Source organism: Podarcis gaigeae, assembly GCF_964106915.1.
Source record: "Podarcis gaigeae genome assembly, chromosome: 17".
NCBI classification, from domain to species: domain Eukaryota; kingdom Metazoa; phylum Chordata; class Lepidosauria; order Squamata; family Lacertidae; genus Podarcis; species Podarcis gaigeae.
This window is the reverse complement of record NC_139694.1, coordinates 30,516,600-30,533,811: the sequence shown is the minus strand read 5'-3', so window position 1 is coordinate 30,533,811 and position 17,212 is coordinate 30,516,600. Positions and strand designations below refer to the sequence as shown.

Here is a 17,212-nt window from a genome sequence, read left to right as displayed (position 1 = left end):
CCGGATTAAGTCTGGCCAGCTTTGCCTTATGGCACACTTGGGTTTATATGCACTCCACCATGAGAAAAATTCCCAGACAGGGGGAAACTCTAAGTTACTAGACTTTGGTGAAGAGAATCTTGTACTTCAGTGGAGAAGAGTGCACATTTGTTACTTAATTCATAATAAGTAAACTGCTGTTCTCTAATGCCACCACTAGAGGTCAGGTGGGATCTTCTGGATAAGCCCCTCTGATGCCCACGCTTTCTGCTTAGAGACTACCGATTTCTACCTTACACACATCCTTGGGTCAGAGATCAAAGCCAGGTGTTTTTGTTTCTATCCCTTAGTAAATGAGGAACACGAACATGTTTTTATGCTGGCCTATGGCCATAATAAAGATTTTTCTTCATGTTAGGAATCCTTTTTTTCCTTCTAAGGCATACCCTTTGAGGTGGATTGTACACTTATAATGAATCCTTATTCCAGTAAAAGATCCAGGGAAGTTGCATAGCAACAACTATCTCCTTGCAAAACAAATGGGATGGTCCCCTGCTTATATCTTCACACACCTTTCTCCTCTGTGCTTACTAGGAGGATGGCAATTTTCTGTGGACTCTTAAAATGGACTCTTACTGGACTTGGTCTCTGCTCCCTCAGTTCATACATGTTCTCAGCACTTATTCTAGATAACTACTGAATAAGCAAGAAGAATCTACCTATCGGCAGGTGCCTGTCCTGCTCCTTCTTGTAAACTAAGATTGTGCTGTTCGTTCATGGGAATATGGGTAGGGGCCGTATAAAAATAAGTAGGTTGAGCTGATTTTAGAACAGTAGTCCAACCTGGAGAGGCTGGCCTGAGTTAACCCAGATTTGTGCTCTTCTGTCCCTTGTGTTTTGTTTCTAATCAATCATCTCTGAGAGTATCCAAACAATATGTCAAATCTGATTAAAGGTGTGATCTGACGTAAGAAAAAATTAATATCCTATGTCTGGTGTATGCTTACGCTCAGACATAGGATATTGCATTTTCCGTACATCAGATGAGACCTTTAATCCCTGGTGATAATACTATCTGGATACTCTCAAAGATGTCTAATTAGAAACAAGGCACAATGGACATGCCATCCTTATGAAAAGGAGGGACAGAAGAGCACCAAGCCAGGTAAATGGTCAGTATTACCAAATCTTGTTCAGTGTACCAGAGTATGTACATCTTCAATCTGTGAGATGAAGCTAACAGTTAACAGGTATTGAGCTCTAGAATATTTAGTAGCTTGGGCCCAGTATGTACTTGATGGCTTCTCCCCATTTTCATTACCATGATCAATTAAGAGTGTCCAGTCATGCAGTCACTGTTTCTCTGACAGTCTAATTGCAGTGCAACTGCTCCCAAGATACTTGCTAGGCAACAACTAAAGCAGTAAAGGGACTGTGTAGGAACCCAGGTCTTGTGCATCATCTTACGTTTTTTCAATGACTACCCCCAACCTAAGGATTTCCCCCTCTTGTTTTATTTCTGGTGCTTGCATCTTTCAGGGCCAAGAAGACTCTAGTAGAGGATCTGATAACTCCAGTTATGATGAAGCATTGTCCCCAACATCTCCTGGACCCCTTTCAGTGAGGGCTAGTCATGGAGAGCGAGACCTTGCCAGCTCCAACATGTCTCAGCCTACCCCTGACCTCCATGGCATCAACCCGGTCTTCCTCTCCAGCAACCCCAGCCGCTGGAGTGTAGAGGAAGTGTATGAGTTCATTGCATCTCTGCAAGGTGAGTATGACACCACCAGAAGAGGAATGAGTTTAGACGACAAGTTGCTTGGGTATAACTGAGGTTTCAGTCTGTGGAACGGTAATATACAGTCATACCTTGGATCCCGAACACCTTAACTCCTGAATGATCGAAACTCCGAAGCGAGTGTTCGTTTTTGAACAATTTTCGGAAGCCAAATGTCCTGTGCGGCTTCCAATTGGCTGCAGGAGCTTCCTGCAGCCAATCAGAAGCTGCGTTTTGGTTTCTGAATGTTTTGGAAGTGAAATGCTCTTCCCCAACAGATTCCATTCGACTTCCAGGGTACCACTGTACTATGAACACCTTTCTGTGTTCTCCAGGAATTATGAAGGTCATGACGATAGATGACTTATCTGTATGTTAACAGCATAATCACTGAAAATGTGAGCTGTAGCCTAGGAAATTCCATTTCAGCCAGCTTTCCTTCAGCAAGCCTTTATTCTTTCGCTCACTCACCTCAGACCTGTTGCGAGAATTATTAAGATTGCTAAGGGATTTGAGACAAACATCCTGTTCTTCAAAATGACATCAACTGCTTGCCTCTTTGACACCTCACAAGGTGGGTTTTTTTTTTTTTTGCTGCTTGAATCCTATAGGCTGCCAGGAGATTGCGGAGGAGTTTCGGTCACAGGAGATTGACGGTCAGGCTTTGCTCCTACTGAAGGAAGAGCACCTCATGAGTGCCATGAATATCAAGCTGGGTCCTGCCCTCAAGATCTGTGCCAAGATCAACATCCTCAAAGAGACCTAGTAACGCAAGAAGCCAGAGTTCTCCGCCTCTTCGCGCTGGGACCATTTCAAGCTCTCAACACTGAATGGAGGGAAACTGACCTCTCTTAAAAGCCAGTCTTGGTGCTACATGGAGGAAGTATATCTCCCCAGGAAGCCTTGAAACACCTCTTCAGGAGGATCTCATGTTGCCTGAAAATTAGCCTCTGAATCGTTCTGGTGGCAATACAGCAAGGATGATGAGAGTTCTCTGGTGAGGCTTCTCAGAGGAAGGGCTGAGAAGGACCCTTCGTCTTCTCAGAATTAGAGTTGCTTTTGTTTTCTCATTTTCCTTCCCATGCGGTCTTTTCCCCTCCTACACAGATTCATTTTTCCAGGGAACCAGTTAGTGCTGAAGTTTGGGAATGGGTTCTTTTGATGAGGGAGGGGAGGTTGGAAGGTCCTTTAAATGGACGCCTTTCTCAGTTCATAGCGTCACGTGGAATTAAGTAGCAAACTGACCCCATACAGAACACTGGAAAGTGTTCTGGATCACTTAAGGATTGGAGCTTGTTTATGCCTAAATAGGACCCTTGCCAAGACAACACGAGCACTTCTATGATATCAAGGGATTTTTTTAAAAGAAAAAACTTTAATTCTACATGTCTTGTGGAGTTGGAAGATGCCATTCAATATCCAAAGGAGAATCCAATTGTACTGAAGCACCATTTGTTTCTATCTTGCTTTTGAATTTTTTCTTTTACTAGTTTTGTATCTTGCCCTCCCCCTGAGAGCATATGGGACAAAGCTTCTTCTAGCAGGTTTGTATCTCCTGTCAGAAGCCTGTTTATTTTTGTTTATTATACAAATATTCTCTTCAGTAAAAAGAATGCTTCAAAAATTAAGTTGCCGGTCCTCTCGTGGCCTGATTTCCCCCCCCCCCCCGACTTTCCTGATACACACCAGTGCAATAGTTTCACTTGGAGAGATGTATGGCAGGTTTAAATGAAGGCAAGCTTTGTTGCTGTTCATGTTAAATCATTCAAAAGTAGGGTACAGCTTTGCTTTTAGCTACAAAAGGGATTTGTTACAATTCATACAGAGCATGTTCAAAATCTTAGTTTTGATGTAACCTGTATGTCTGTCTCAAAGTCTGTACCTTTCAAATTTTATGTTGTGTCTGAGAGTTTATACTAGGGCAGGTGTTTCCACTGTTCTGTGCTTGCATATTTCAGGCTTGTTCCAACCAGTGGTGATATCTAGTACTAATCATTACCCCTTTTGAAGTATGACTCTTCCAGTAATAGGTTTAGGGCAGTTTACAGTATCTGCTGGATGATAGCCATGGCTTTTGGTCAAGGATGTGTTTTTCCATTCCTTTTTCCAACAACTGTTTTTAACAGTTTTTTAAAGCAGTGTAATTTGAGGAGGGGGACATGTACTGAGCAGGGGAGCTATGGAGAAAGCTTTACTTGTACTTATAAAGCTAGGTGTGATACTTGTCACTGTAGATTGCAGTTAAGGATACTGAAATTTGTTAACTGTGTTAACTTCAAATCTGAGATTGAAACTGTATGTCCTCTGCTACAGTTCTGGAACACTGAACAAGATTTAGCAATATTTCTTGGAGTATAGTAGTTTAAAACAATTAAACCTACCTTGCAATCATTTGTAGAGATTTCCATATATTTCTATAGGAGTTTACTCATTTCTGTTGCAAACCTAAGTGTGCTTAATATCTTAGCATAAAGCTCAGCTTAAGCATATTTACTTCTTGAATGTTAGAGTATGTAGTATTTTCACAACTCAAAAGGCCTTTTAAAGCCCACTAGAGGGAACCAGAGTTTTGGCAGTATTACTTCATGCCTACCAGCTGAGATTCATGCCTTAGCTTTTTGGGCTGTTGGCTCGATCAAATTTCCTTCCATAGCAGCAGACTATCTTCCCCACCTCGGGCCTCAAGTTTGACATAGATTGCCCACCTGTTATTTGATGTCAGTGACATCAAGCAAGCAGTTTTTGCCCACAAGGTTTGAAATCAACCTGAAAAGCACTGATGGGCAGCTGATTGTTGGGTCTTATAAAGTACCATGCTTGGGTTTTAAGACTCCGTGATGTCAGATCCAGGCTGGTGTGTGTGCCTTGGTGGTCTTAACTAGGGGTCCCAATACGGCCAAGTGCATGTTTTCTAAACTGACCCAAATCTGAACACAAAGTTTAATATCACTAACAAATGAGAGCTTTTAACCACAAGGAGTATAGAATCTCTCGAGTACTCTGGAGAGTCAAATGTGCTCGGATTTCCTCTGCCATTAGTTAAAAGTGATCACCATTTTAGTGTGAATTGAAGAGATTATAATAGCTATTATAGGAAGGGTGGGGGAAGCAGCAGCCATCTCATTGTGTGTGCTGGTTCATACTTCTTAACTACAAGAATAGCTTAAATAATGCTATAGCACTAAGCAAAAAGGTGTGGCTGAGGCCTTTGATAGCATGTTTATGTGAAGCACAGCATTGGCCTGCATATAAGCCGCACTCCCCCCCCCCCCAAAAAAAAACCAGACAGTGAAAAGCTAAAAGTGCGGCTTTTATTCATGACCGTATGCTGTCAGCAAAGTGGTGCCCTCCCCAACCAAGGAAGCAGCCTGGGTATTGTCATTTTTCCTCCTCCCCCCATCAATTTTAAAGGTGCAGCTTATATTCAGGCCAATACAGTAGTTGATATTCCCAGTCCTTGAATCTAAACAGGTACAGGTAACTGAAATTTAAGCACTCTCCAGCCAAGTTCTGTGTTTGATTACTGAGCTATGTTCCCTTTCCTTGTGTGGCTGGGAGAGCAGGAAGAACAGGAAAGTAGTATTTAACGAGGTTAATTTGCTGCAGCTTTCTTTGACTTAAGAGAGGGGAACCTCCAGCCCTTCCATGTTGTTAAATTCCAACTCCCATCAGCATGATCCTAGCTGCAGTCTATGATTAACTCACAAACACACAGTTCAGGGCTTCAAGCCATTTTAATTTTAAAGTTGTGTCTTTGTACAAAGTTATTTTAAACACCACCATGAAAAAGTGACCATTGCAGTGACCTTATCCCTGTTGGAGGGAACTTGAGACACTTGATGCAGCTTTGTTTATCTAATTTTATTCCAGCCGGACAGCTGATCATTGCTCTTGAGTCAGAAAATGAGAGAGTCTGCCCTGCTGTGTACCCCGCAGATCGCTGCCCAGTTTGAACCACCAGCTCTCCCTACAAAGTAAATATATTATTCCTCACAAGAGATAGCTGGTGTTACTAGTGAATTCAGGAGACTTTGAACTGTAAATGGCTTATCTTCAAAAGTAAGGAATATTTTTGAGCTGCAGCTCTGATCTCTTCAGTAGGTGATAGCATAGCATGCACCAAGTAGAGAAAGCAATCTCTTAAAGCAACAGACCTATCATGTCCCAATCCCTCCAGGAAGTAGATGAAGGTGCAACTTAGATTAACATCCCGACTGAGAACAGACCAGCAGTGATGTTTGCACTAGTCTGGAAGGATATAAGTTTATTCCATTGGTTTTTGTGGCTAAGATTTTGACTAACCACCCAGACAGACTTTCATTCCTTATTCCCCTGTTGAACTACTAAGAGGACTGGTCTTCCTTATATTTTTCAACCTCCGCCATAAGCACATAAACAACTAAAGCTAGATAATTCCTCTTTCTCGTAAAGCAGTTAAAGGGGTGATAATGCAGGGACTGCACTCAGGTGCACCTGCTGTTTTGAGAAACTTTCTTTCCTCTTTGCCTCTATTTCAATTCAGGCCATATAGCAAAATATACATATTATTGCCATCATCATGTACCAGCAACTGGAAAAAAGACCTCAAATCTACTTTTAATTCATACTTTAAGATGGAAGAGTCTCCAGACTGTCCGTCTACTGCATCTTAAAAGGGTGAATCTGAAAATGCAAGGAAAGCTCCCTCAGCTTTCAAGAAAAATGTACAAATGAATAATTGAAAATAGAAATCCAGTGTTTTGTAGAATAAAGCCCATACAAAATATGTAAAAGCACTCAATCCCAGCCACCCCCCATACCCAAGGCTACTAGTATTTCCCTGCACCTTCAGGTTCTTCCCTTTAACTTCACATACTGAAGTTCCCCTTGCTGCTCCATTCCAAACCTACAAACACTTCTTCATAAGCTGAGGAAAATCAGCCTCAGCAGGCAATCTAGAGAAGCATTTGCCCTTCAGGGCTCTGTCCAGTCCCCCTATTTCAAAGTTTTGTTACCACAGATTTACATTCAGAAAAGCCCGAAGCCCCAGTCCCAGTACTCATTCATAGCAGGAGAGGAAAAACGGGGCAGCCATGGTAAAAAGCAAGCAGCTTAAGGGGTGATCACAAGAAAGATGAGGGGGAAGCGACCAGGTGACACCCGCTTATGTGAACAAACAGGGAAGGAAAAGAAAGAAAAGATCACATTGGTAGCAAATGGTCATCTCGCTCTTCAGACTCTTCCCCTAGTTGGTCATCACCAACACCACGATACGCAGCTGGTACATTCCTTGGTTTCGACCGGCACACAAAATCACAGCCATCCTGTAAGCACACACAGGTTAATGTACAAATGCCAGGCCACAAATAGTGATTGCAGTATTAACCCCTGTCTCCATCCAGATTCCACCTCTTAGCATGATTTGAGGACTTCAATGCTGAAGGGACTATAGAAAGACGTGGCAGCCAAATAAGCACAACTGCCATACCTAAAGCACATCAAAGGCTTTGCATAGGCAACTAGTAAGTAAAAGCTTAGCACGAGAGTGTCAGCTCAGAAGTTCCCACAAGGAAACAAGCCAACTCTAAAGGGAAGCCCGTTGACAGGAATTTATTAGCTGCAATCTCCAACAAAAACAGTAGCTATATTTGGACAACGCAATAAATCTGTTTATTTAGCCAGAACAAACTTTCAATTCATGCACTCCCTCTCGTTCAGTGCAGCAGCAAGGAATTGAAAGGCTCTGCTTCCATCTGATTAAACAGTGTATCATTTTGTCCGAATGAAAACTGGGTCATCTCAAATTATTAGTTGACACAATGCAATTTCAAACCATTGCTCTGAGACTGGCTTTTATCAACAAATATTAGTAGAGATTAATCACAGTCTGGCATTAGACATCATACTAAATGGCACTTAAATTGTAACAAGCTGGGTCCCCAAGCTTCACTGCTGCTTCTTTACATGGGGGTGGAGGCACCTTTTCTATCTAGGGGCCATTTTTATCTCCCTCCCTTGGAGGGCTGAATACGACAGGTGGGCATCACTATGATGTCAGGTGATGCTGTGCTTTGAAGCCCAAATTGTCAGGACTTCAAAGAACAGCAGAGGGCTGTTTGAAAATCCTTTGTTTTAGCGAGATTCTGATGCAAACCAGCTCCTGAATCAGGATGGGGTTTGTCAGGATTCAATCCCATCCTCCCACATATCAGCTGATGTCATGAGGAAAATGGCTTTGCGGGCTATGATTGGTCCACAGGTTGGAGGTTACCCAGGCCTGCTTAAAACAAGATGTTAAAACAAGATTCATCAAAATGCCTGAATGCACATACAGTGGTACCTCGGGTTACATACGCTTCAGGTTACAGACTCTGCTACCCCAGAAATAGTACCTCGGGTTAAGAACTTTGCTTCAGGATGAGAACAGAAATCGTGCTCCGGCGACAGCGGGAGGCCCCATTAGCTAAAGTGGTGCTTCAGGTTAAGAACAGTTTCAGGTTAAGTACGGACCTCCAGAACGAATTAAGTACTTAATCCGAGGTACCACTGCATACCTTTCCTGTGGCACAGGTAGACGCAGCTTGTGTGCATGATATCAGATGCAAACTCTGGAAGAATCACAGGTTGCCCCTTGCTGCTGTACGGATTTGTCTGTTTTGCTACTTACTGCCACTAGGTTGCCCAGATCTTGCCAGAAGGCCAAGTGGGGGAACTGCTCCATGCCTTTTGCTCCCACCAACAGACGCTGGTAAAGAAATCCCCCAATGAGGTACACTGCAACCAATGGAGCAAGCCTGAAAGAGAATGTCAAAATACAAACAAACCAGGAAGGCAAAGCTATAATTTCTAATAAAACTCAGAACATGTTGATGTTCTCTTACAAACCGCTTAAGAACTTATAATGAGGCTGACTGGCATAGGAGATTCCAACCTTTATGGTGTAATATGTGTTACTCCTAAAGCAGCTAGTCAAATTCTAATTTTGAGCAACCAGAGGAGAGCCCAATGTGCGCAACTTTAGGCTTAATGGTTGTTAGGTATCACACGGAGTATACACAGCAGCATAAAATATGGGAAGGGAATGGGGAATAGGGATCAATATGGCAGGCAAATTATTTGCCCAGAAATGGGGAGGGAAATGGGTATACTTTACGGAAGCTAAATTGCGGGCTACACTTGAGGACATTTGTGCAAGTTTATTTCCCTGTACAGTGGTACCTCGGGTTACAAACTCGGCTAACCTGGAAGTAGTTGCTCCGGACTGTGAACTTTGCCCCAGGATGGGAATGGAAATCGTGCGCTGGCAGCGCGGCGGCAGCAGAAGGCCCCATTAGCGAAAGCGCGCCTCAGGTTAAGAACGGACCCCCGTAATGAATTAAGTTCGCAACCCGAGGTACCACTGTATCCCTTTGTAACATCCAAATCTTCCAAGATCTTGTGAGATTTGCTGAAGCCCAATCAGAAGTTGTGCTTATAATTCGTGTCTAAACAGTGAACAGTAATTTAGGCTCTCCTGTGCATCTATGAAATTGCAAGGCCCAGGGCATTTGTCATAAGTATAATATAAACCAGAGCTTTCTAGACTGTGTGTCCTGAGAAGTTAGTGTGTCGGTTGCAGTGTGTGGGTGTGTCCCACAAATGCTCCCCGCACTCCTCCCGGGGCTGGAAAGGGGTTAGTTTAACCTCTAGTTTGCTAGTAAAACTGAATTACTGTGTCGTGAAATGATGCATGTCTAAAAAGTGTGTCACCAACGTGAAAAGTTTGGAAAGCTCTGATATAAACACATGCCATACTGTCATGCCTGACTAAATATTTACAAGGAAGCCAGTGCCCCTAACTACATATGTATTCTTTTGTCTTAAAGCAACTGCCTTGGGATAAACCTTCCATTCCCCATGGCCAAAGACCTTTACTTCATTCACCCTATGCTCAGTACAAAACCTGATTCTGTGGAATCGCATTTACAGAAAAGTGTCTCGTGGATAAACTTTCAGCAGATTACTTTTCTAGACCCTTTCTAATAAGGCACTGAAAGTAGGGAACAGCACCATGGTACCCTTCTGTAATGGAGGACAATGTGTTCCACTGTTTCATTTCTACCCTGTATGCTCAAGTTGACAAGGGCTACACTGGGAATACTAATGTCCGATACCACTTGTACTCTTCAAAGCTTTGTCCCCAATTCTGTTTAAAATCTGTACTGAACTGCCAAGTGAGATACTCTGAAAATCTGGAATACTTTCTCGCCAAGTCCTGAGAAATTGAAGCTGCATGTTGGTAGGGCGTGTGCCTGTTTTGAGAGGTAGTTCCCAGCCTATTTTAGATGGGGTTGCACTTTGCAGCTTTGAATGCTTTTAAGATCTAGCCTTTAAGTGGCATCTATGGCGTCAAAGTACAAATAGATAAATAGGTACTGCTCCGGCAGGTAGGTAAACTGCGTTTCCGTGCGCTGCTCTGGTTCGCCAGAAGCGGCTTAGTCATGCTGGCCACATGACCCGGAAGCTGTACCTTTTTATGGCATGAAGTGCCGTCTATGTTCCAAGTCTGGTGCCCACGTTCCCACCCGAAAAGAAACAGCCACTATTCATGAACTGGTGGCATACAACTTACACTGCCGTGATGCACTCAATGTGGGGACACATTTGAAATTTCAACTAGTCCAAAGTACAGGCCTTAAGATTGTACACATATACACCAGGCTGTTGGTACCAAATCTCATGTCTTTCTGGCACCAAGTAAAGAACTTATTGTTGCGACCAGGCACTATTAAACTGTATTATCAGAATAGCTTTTATCTCTCAAGTTGCTCTGATGCTGCTCAGTTTTAACTGTTATTTTCATCTTTTAATCCCGTTTTATATGTTTAAAAAGAATATGCATGTAAGCTACCCTGGAAATTGCTAAACCGAAGATGGAGTATTAAAACTTTTAGACAAACTTACGTAATGAGCAATATAGAGCCAATACTTAAGTGAGAGTCTTCTGGAGGGCAGGCCAAGCTGCTCTCTAATTCAAAGAGGTAGAAGCATTCCTCCATCTTTTCTCGTTCTTCTGACACCATGGTGAAACCACTCTGTTTATGGGAAGATAGCACACTCATGGAAGCCAAATAAAAGACATCTATCACCTTAAATATATACAGGGACAAAGTTCCGTCCTTCCCCAGAGAACTATGCTCGCCAGTGTCCTTCATCTTCTTCAAGAACCATCTAACAGTGCCACCTCCCACTTCTGAGCGAGATACATGTTCAGAGAAATATATGCTGTAGGCCTCCTGGGCTGTACTTTAAAATGCTAGTAGGAGACTCTGTGTTTGACTTTTTCTTTACAACAGGAACTTCCCAGCCCTCCCAATAGTCCTGGACTACCCTTCTTCGGGTGGCGCTGTGGGTTAAACCACAGAGCCTAGGACGTGCTGATCAGAAGGTCGGCGGTTCGAATCCCCATGATGGGGTGAGCTCCTGTTGCTCGGTCCCTGCTCCTGCCCACCTAGCAGTTCAAAAGCACGTCAAAGTGCAAGTAGATAAATAGGTAGCTCTCCGGCGGGAAGGTAAATGGTGTTTTCGTGCGCTGCTGTGGTTCACCAGAAGTGGCTTAGTCATGCTGGCCACATGACCTGGAAGCTGTACGCTGGCTCCCCAGAGTCGGGCACGACTGGACCTAATGGTCAGGGGTCCCTTTACTTTTACCTTTTACCCTTCTTCAAAATGTGTTCATTTTCTAAGTGAGCAGCCTTTCCCCTCCAACCAACATAAGTTCAAGCATCGTGGTATTCCTGCCAAGCTGAAAAATCTCATTTTCCAAGCATGTAATTCAGCTCTTAAATTATTCAGCGTGATTAATACTGGAGGTAGTGTAATGAGGGGTGACTCCTAACCATTGGCCAATATACCCTGGAATTATTATTTTTTAATAACCCTTTCCAGTAGCTACTCACTGCTAGTGTCTTCTTGTTGCAGGTGATCATTACTATGGCTTTTCTCGGCTCCTTCCCACAGTGGCTACTATAGGGGTCTCCCCCCTTATAGGTCAGTAAAATCCATGAACCTGCCAAGACAGAAAACCAAGACACCCTGTGAGGCATAGGTGGTATTGGAAGAGCAATGAATAAGAGTTGTTGAAGGATAAATGTATCTTACTTCCACTGGCAAGATGGGTCTCGTTGATTCGTCCCAACACCGTTGTCTGTTGCTTATTGTTGATCTGCACCAAGCCAGAATTGGTCTTACTGCTAGCATTTCGACACACCCGGAACTTGTAGGTGTATTTCTCACCTTCACTCTCACCTTCAATTTCAAAACTGCAGAGAGAGATGCCACACAGAGAAGCCTTACAAACATTGCTGCTCACACATTTGCGGGGCTGGGAGGGATCCTAACAATAGTCCTTCCCACTCAAATTAAGGAGCATCTATACCAGCCAACCTTCTTTCATTCCAAATTCCATTAGGAGAGGTTTTCACAAACTTGAAAATAAATAAATCACATTCTACAAATTCTGCTCTAAAGTGAATGAGAAACACCCCAAATCCTGAGGCATGAAAAAAAGGGAGATCAGCATGTATCTCCATTTTTTTTTTTTTAAATGTTACCTGCTCTTTACAAGGAGTCCCAGGGAGGGGAATACAAATTAAAATACAACTGTATTTAAAATCCAAAAGCTGAAAACACTGATCTAAGTAAAACAATACAGCTTCGGATACAGAAAACTCACATCCAGCCACCCCCCAAATGCCTGAGTGAAAATGTGTGCGTGTCACCAAAATGTAAATAACGTAGACACAAAGCATACACATCTGGGGGCAGCAAGTTCCAGGGTTTAGTAGCCATCACAAAGAAGGCTTTCCCCAATACGGTTGATCCAGAGCATGGATCACAGGTGCCAAGCCTTCTCTGCAAATCAGCCAGAGCTAGAAATAAGCACTCCTTGCTCTGAAGTCACCAGGGACTCAAGTGATGGAGCTGGATCAAAGAGCAACCCCTTTCCATGGCAGTGTGACATCCCACCCCCATTCCAAGAAACTGTCTTGATTCAGTTTCAATTCAAGAGTCTTCATTCAGCCTATTACCACTTGCAAGCACTGGTCAGGAACCTGAACGGCCTCTTCCAATTCTGACATAACAAGAGATAGAGCTGAGCATCATTGGCATACTGATGACACCTCATCATGTGTCCCTGGCAACTTCATATAGATGTTGAAAAACAAGGGTGTTAAGATGAAGCTCTGTGGGACACCACAAGTCAATTCCCCTGGATGGAACAAAGTCCTTGCACTTCCAATCACCTCCAGGATCCTGCCTTGCTGGCATGAACTGAACCACTGCAACACAGTGCCTTCCATACTCAGAGCCAGGCCAGAAAGATACCATGGTGAAAGGAATCAAGAGGTGTGGAAAGTTTGAGAGGAATCAACTCAACTCCTGCCTCTCTCCCAACAAACATTATCTAGCAGGGCAGCCAAGGAAGTTTAGGCTCTGTCTCTGGGACTGAAGCCAGTTTGAAAACCGTTCGGATTAATTTACTTCCTCCAATAATGCCTGCAGGTGGCTTGCCGCCAGCCTCTCGAGAATCTTGCCCAAGATTGTGAACAGGCAATTGTAATGTAACACTTCTGGTCCTCTGAAGGATCCTTCTGGTCCTTCAAGGCAGGCAGCACATCCCCCTTCTGCAGTATGGCACTGATCAATCTTTGAGCCCACTCCACCAATCCCCTCTGGATAGCTGTGTAAGACATGATGGGCAAGGGTCAGTCAGCCAAACTCCTATAACCAGCTTCTGTACTGAGCCAACAAATCTTGAGTTAGATGGTTATCTGGTACTGCTATAGTAACTGGTGCCCAGAACTTCAAAGATACCCTATGTTGGGCAGATGTAATCAGCTTATTCACCACTTGAAACAGCCCTGCTGGACTGAAGAGGCACTGGTGGCAGAGAGGCACACTTTATTTGCCGTCACCGCTGCCATGTGGTATACATGACCATGTATTCTTGCCTGTATCTGGTCAGTGTTGCATTGGGCTTTGCACTATTTACAATCTAGCCATTGCCGCTCCTGCTTAATCATGCAGTTCCCTGGCATGCTCACCAGTTGCAATGATGACCCCTGAAGCAACTGTGTTTATGGCCCAGTGCATCTTGCTGTTCTACAGCAAGAGTAGAGCCTCAACAGGAGTGCTAGCCATCTCAGCTGGAAAATCCCCCCAACGTATTCAGGAACCTTTATGAGTCTATTAGTCTACAGGGTGGACCATCTCAATGGGCCCTCCATCCCTATGGGTGATACCATCAGAGGGAATCCAAACCATATCAGGAAATGGTCCATCCAGGACAACAGCCTCATTACAAACCCCACAACCAACTGAACCAAGCTATCCCACTCTGTTGCAAAGTCCAGAGTATGTTTGTTTGGACACATGGGTTGCACCACTGATTGATCAGGACAAATCTATGGTTGTCCAGGTGGCCATGAGGTCCCAAGCTAGTTCACTGGAGGCTGAATTGGAGTGGGTGTTGAAGGTACGTGGCACCACTCTGGAAGGATTCTCCAACACCATGCTCAAGATAACCTTCTGGTTAGCAAAGGAAGTGCCATGCAATGGGGTGGACAAGAGACCAGCAGCATCCCCAGTCTGTTCCAATGACTCAACACCATGAAACCCCTCAAATCTAGTCAGTAGGGTTTGGCCTCCTTAGGGATTACAGCTGTGACTCTCCCCAACCCAGTTGGGATTGGTGCCACGCCAAGTAGTTGGAGACCAAAAGCTCAGTTAACGCCTAATCTTCCCAGCCTGCTCACCCAGGTGTCAATAATGAATATCTGCATATTTCCTTTTGCAGATTTTGGATTGCGGATTGGTGGGGTAAGTATTCAAGTAGCGCAAGAACAGAGGTGCTGTTTCAGGCATGGCCAAACTTGGCCCTCCAGATGTTTTGGGACTACAACTCCCATCATCCCTAGCTAACAGGACCAGTGGTCAGGGATGATGGGAGTTGTAGTCCCAAAACATCTGGAAATTATATCTGAGACTTACCCAGTAAGGGCATTAAGTATCTATACCAGATGTCCACATGGCCTCGTGAACAGCAGAATATTGCCAATGAGCTGTTAATTTTATTGGGGGCGGAATAAACTCCTTCAGCAGCCATCTTTTCACAACAGGAACGCAATCACTATGAGCAAGTAGAATTCTTATGAAAATTACTTGTTGACACTAGCCAGGCCTGACAAGCAGCTAAGGTGGTTGGATATTCCCCAAGGGCAGTGACTCAAAAATCCCTCTTGAGCAATTGCTCCTGACATCGGCTACACTGAAGCCACCCCAACAAGTCAATCAGCCACAGGCACTGTACCTTCTGCCGAAAATTGGCGTCAACCTCTCCAGCAGCTTCTTTTCTTTTGTGGATTCACTGCCTTCCTCCCCAAGTAGATCACATTCATTGTCCTTTGCCATCACAGTGGTCATGAGGGCTAGCAGCACAGCATGGCAGCAACAGTGAGCCAGGAACATTCTACAAGCAGTTGTCTAGAGTAAGGGCACGTGATGAAGAACAGATGTAGACAATGCATTAATATGGCAGCATGACATATGAAATCTGAGTTGCAGAGATCAACTGAACAATCAATGTCTACTTTTTCATTATGACTTTTACATGGAAAAGTGGACATTCTATAAGCAATCTCACAGTCCTAAATTAAGAGACAACTGGGATATTAGTCTCACATAAATGACAACCTGCAATAATTTGGCACTGAGAGAGAGGAAATTCACTACTTAAGGCAGGAGTGGCCAACTGGATCTACTCAGTAGGCTGAACCCTCATTTCCTCCAACAGATATGTTTCACATCCTCTTTGAAATGTATGAAGTACATCTTCTGTTCGGTGTTTCTTACTATCGTTATGTCTCATCTCAAACCACTCTCAGAAACTGTTGTTAATTCTGCATTGTCATATGCTATTTTTATGTTGTTAATCATTAAAACAAGAAGTGAGCATCTCATAAATGATGATTCACTCAGACCACACAAGTTTTTAGAAATCAGTCAGTAAGCGCCTTTTGCTTTTTTGTTTTGCATTTCAAGCCATCCAAATGTAGGTGGGCTGCATGATAATTTCTGCGAATGTATTTCCAAGGCTGGCCTAATGTCTTTGATGCATGAATAGTCACCTTCTTTTTAATTATGGGTACAGCACGGACACATTTAAGCAGCTCATAAAGTGCCATTGACTTTGTTGATAAATTTTAATAATTATTAGCATACTTGAAAGAGCCATTTTGGCGAAATTGCCAGTTGCAGCAAAGGAATATGACAGTGTCATCTTGCTCAGGTCTTGAGTGTGGCCTATCATGTTGGAAATGTTCACCTTGGAAGACTCTCGCTGCTCTAACTCTGGGTGTGGGCTCTGAAAGATTAGCCCAGGAAAAGTCAATATCCTCTCAGTAACTGAGAACCCACTCTCACCCTTGATAGCCCGAAATGGATGTTTCGGGGATGCACCATTTGAAACATTAAATCCTAAGGATTTGGGGTTAGGGGGGGAGGAGGCGGCCCTTGTGCTCAGAATTGCAAAGAATCTGTTCCACAGATGGGCGGAGAGAGCTTTGGAAGGAGCCGCATACAGGTGGTGGCGGGGGTGGGACGAAACTGCTGAGGCGGCCTCGTTCCCGTCACTCGAGTTGCGGGGGTAGAGCGCCACGCGGCACCGGGCACCCACCTGCCTGCGGCTCACGTGTCCGCCCCGCTTCGCGTGCAGACGTAACGAATAGCGCGCGTGTCCCTGCGACGGCTTCGCCCTTCGGCACGGCAGGCGTCGAGGCCGCCTGCTGCTCACCCTCTCTACCTCAGCCCTGCAAAGCCCTTCCCTGACCCCCACCCCCAAGTGCCTAAAAAGCCCCGCCATTTCCTCAACTCGACTGCCGCCAGGCTTCTTCAAGGCGGGGGGGGGGACGAGGCCGGAGCTTTCGGAGGAGGAGGGGGGTCCCACATGCCCTCCGCCCCCTCACCTCTCTCGCCCCCCGGAGCCTGCAGCAAGCGAGGTGCGGCTGAGGGGAAAGGGGACGGGGAGCAGGGTCGCGGAGCGGCGCCGTCACCTGGGGCTGCCCCGGCCCACTGCGGCGCTCGACGTCGCGTCTCGGCCTTCCTCCCCGCGCCTGTCGCCGGCCCCAGAAGCCGTTACCGGAGCCCGGAGGAGGAGGAAGAGGAGGGCGGCTCGTGACCAGTCATGCTACACAAGCGGAAGAGGAAGCAGGAGCCCGTGCCGTACAGCCGAAGGCTCATCCTCTTGTCGACCGGAAGGAGGAAGCGGGGTAAGGGGCGGTTTTCGTCCAATCGGGTGGAAGCGGCTCGCCGAGTCGTTTCGCCTTCACCTACCTCCGGCCCCGCCTTCCCGTGCTTGCATCCTGACCAATGAGAGGCGGAGGAGCGGGTTCGGGGAGGGGCTTCGGCGTGACAGGCGACTCAGGACCCAAGCCGCCT

At 45.0% G+C, this 17,212-nt stretch overlaps 2 protein-coding genes across 17 annotated transcripts in view; one reads left to right on the top strand and one right to left on the bottom strand.

Moving 5' to 3' along the window:
• Positions 1-4,147, top strand: part of PHC1 (polyhomeotic homolog 1) — a 30,998-nt gene extending 26,851 nt beyond the window's left edge. For all 15 annotated transcript variants that reach the window (XM_083718560.1, XM_083718569.1, XM_083718562.1 and 12 more), the window contains 2 exons: positions 1,519-1,750; positions 2,368-4,147. In XM_083718560.1, coding sequence (XP_083574686.1) covers positions 1,519-1,750; positions 2,368-2,522 — 387 coding nt within the window. In that variant the 3' untranslated portion in view covers positions 2,523-4,147. The remainder of the gene's footprint in view (positions 1-1,518; positions 1,751-2,367) is intronic.
• Positions 4,148-5,471: 1,324 nt separating this feature from the next.
• M6PR (mannose-6-phosphate receptor, cation dependent) lies at positions 5,472-17,040 on the bottom strand. Of its 2 annotated transcripts, none has more exons than XM_083719783.1 (7): positions 16,828-17,040; positions 15,087-15,259; positions 11,876-12,036; positions 11,674-11,783; positions 10,679-10,809; positions 8,403-8,529; positions 5,472-7,059 (listed from the first exon to the last, which is right to left on the bottom strand). In XM_083719783.1, the coding sequence occupies exons 2-7, from the start codon at positions 15,242-15,244 to the stop codon at positions 6,937-6,939; spliced, it is 810 nt and encodes a 269-aa protein (XP_083575909.1). In that variant the 5' UTR covers positions 15,245-15,259; positions 16,828-17,040; the 3' UTR covers positions 5,472-6,936. The 2 variants fall into 2 exon arrangements, with proteins under 2 accessions (XP_083575909.1, XP_083575908.1); XM_083719782.1 differs by lacking the exon at positions 16,828-17,040 and adding an exon at positions 16,741-16,762.
• Between the last annotated feature and the right edge of the window lie 172 nt (positions 17,041-17,212).

Bases quoted from the DNA above. Each gene is read 5' to 3' on its own strand.
- M6PR (XM_083719783.1), bottom strand. From the start codon at position 15,244: ATGTTCCTGGCTCACTGTTGCTGCCATGCTGTGCTGCTAGCCCTCATG. The intron at 8,530-10,678 runs GTAAGTTTGTCT...ATTCTCTTTCAG, and splicing joins GGCTCTATATTGCTCATTAC to GCTTGCTCCATTGGTTGCAG. The intron at 7,060-8,402 runs GTAAGTAGCAAA...GTGTGCTTACAG, and splicing joins ATCTGGGCAACCTAGTGGCA to GATGGCTGTGATTTTGTGTG.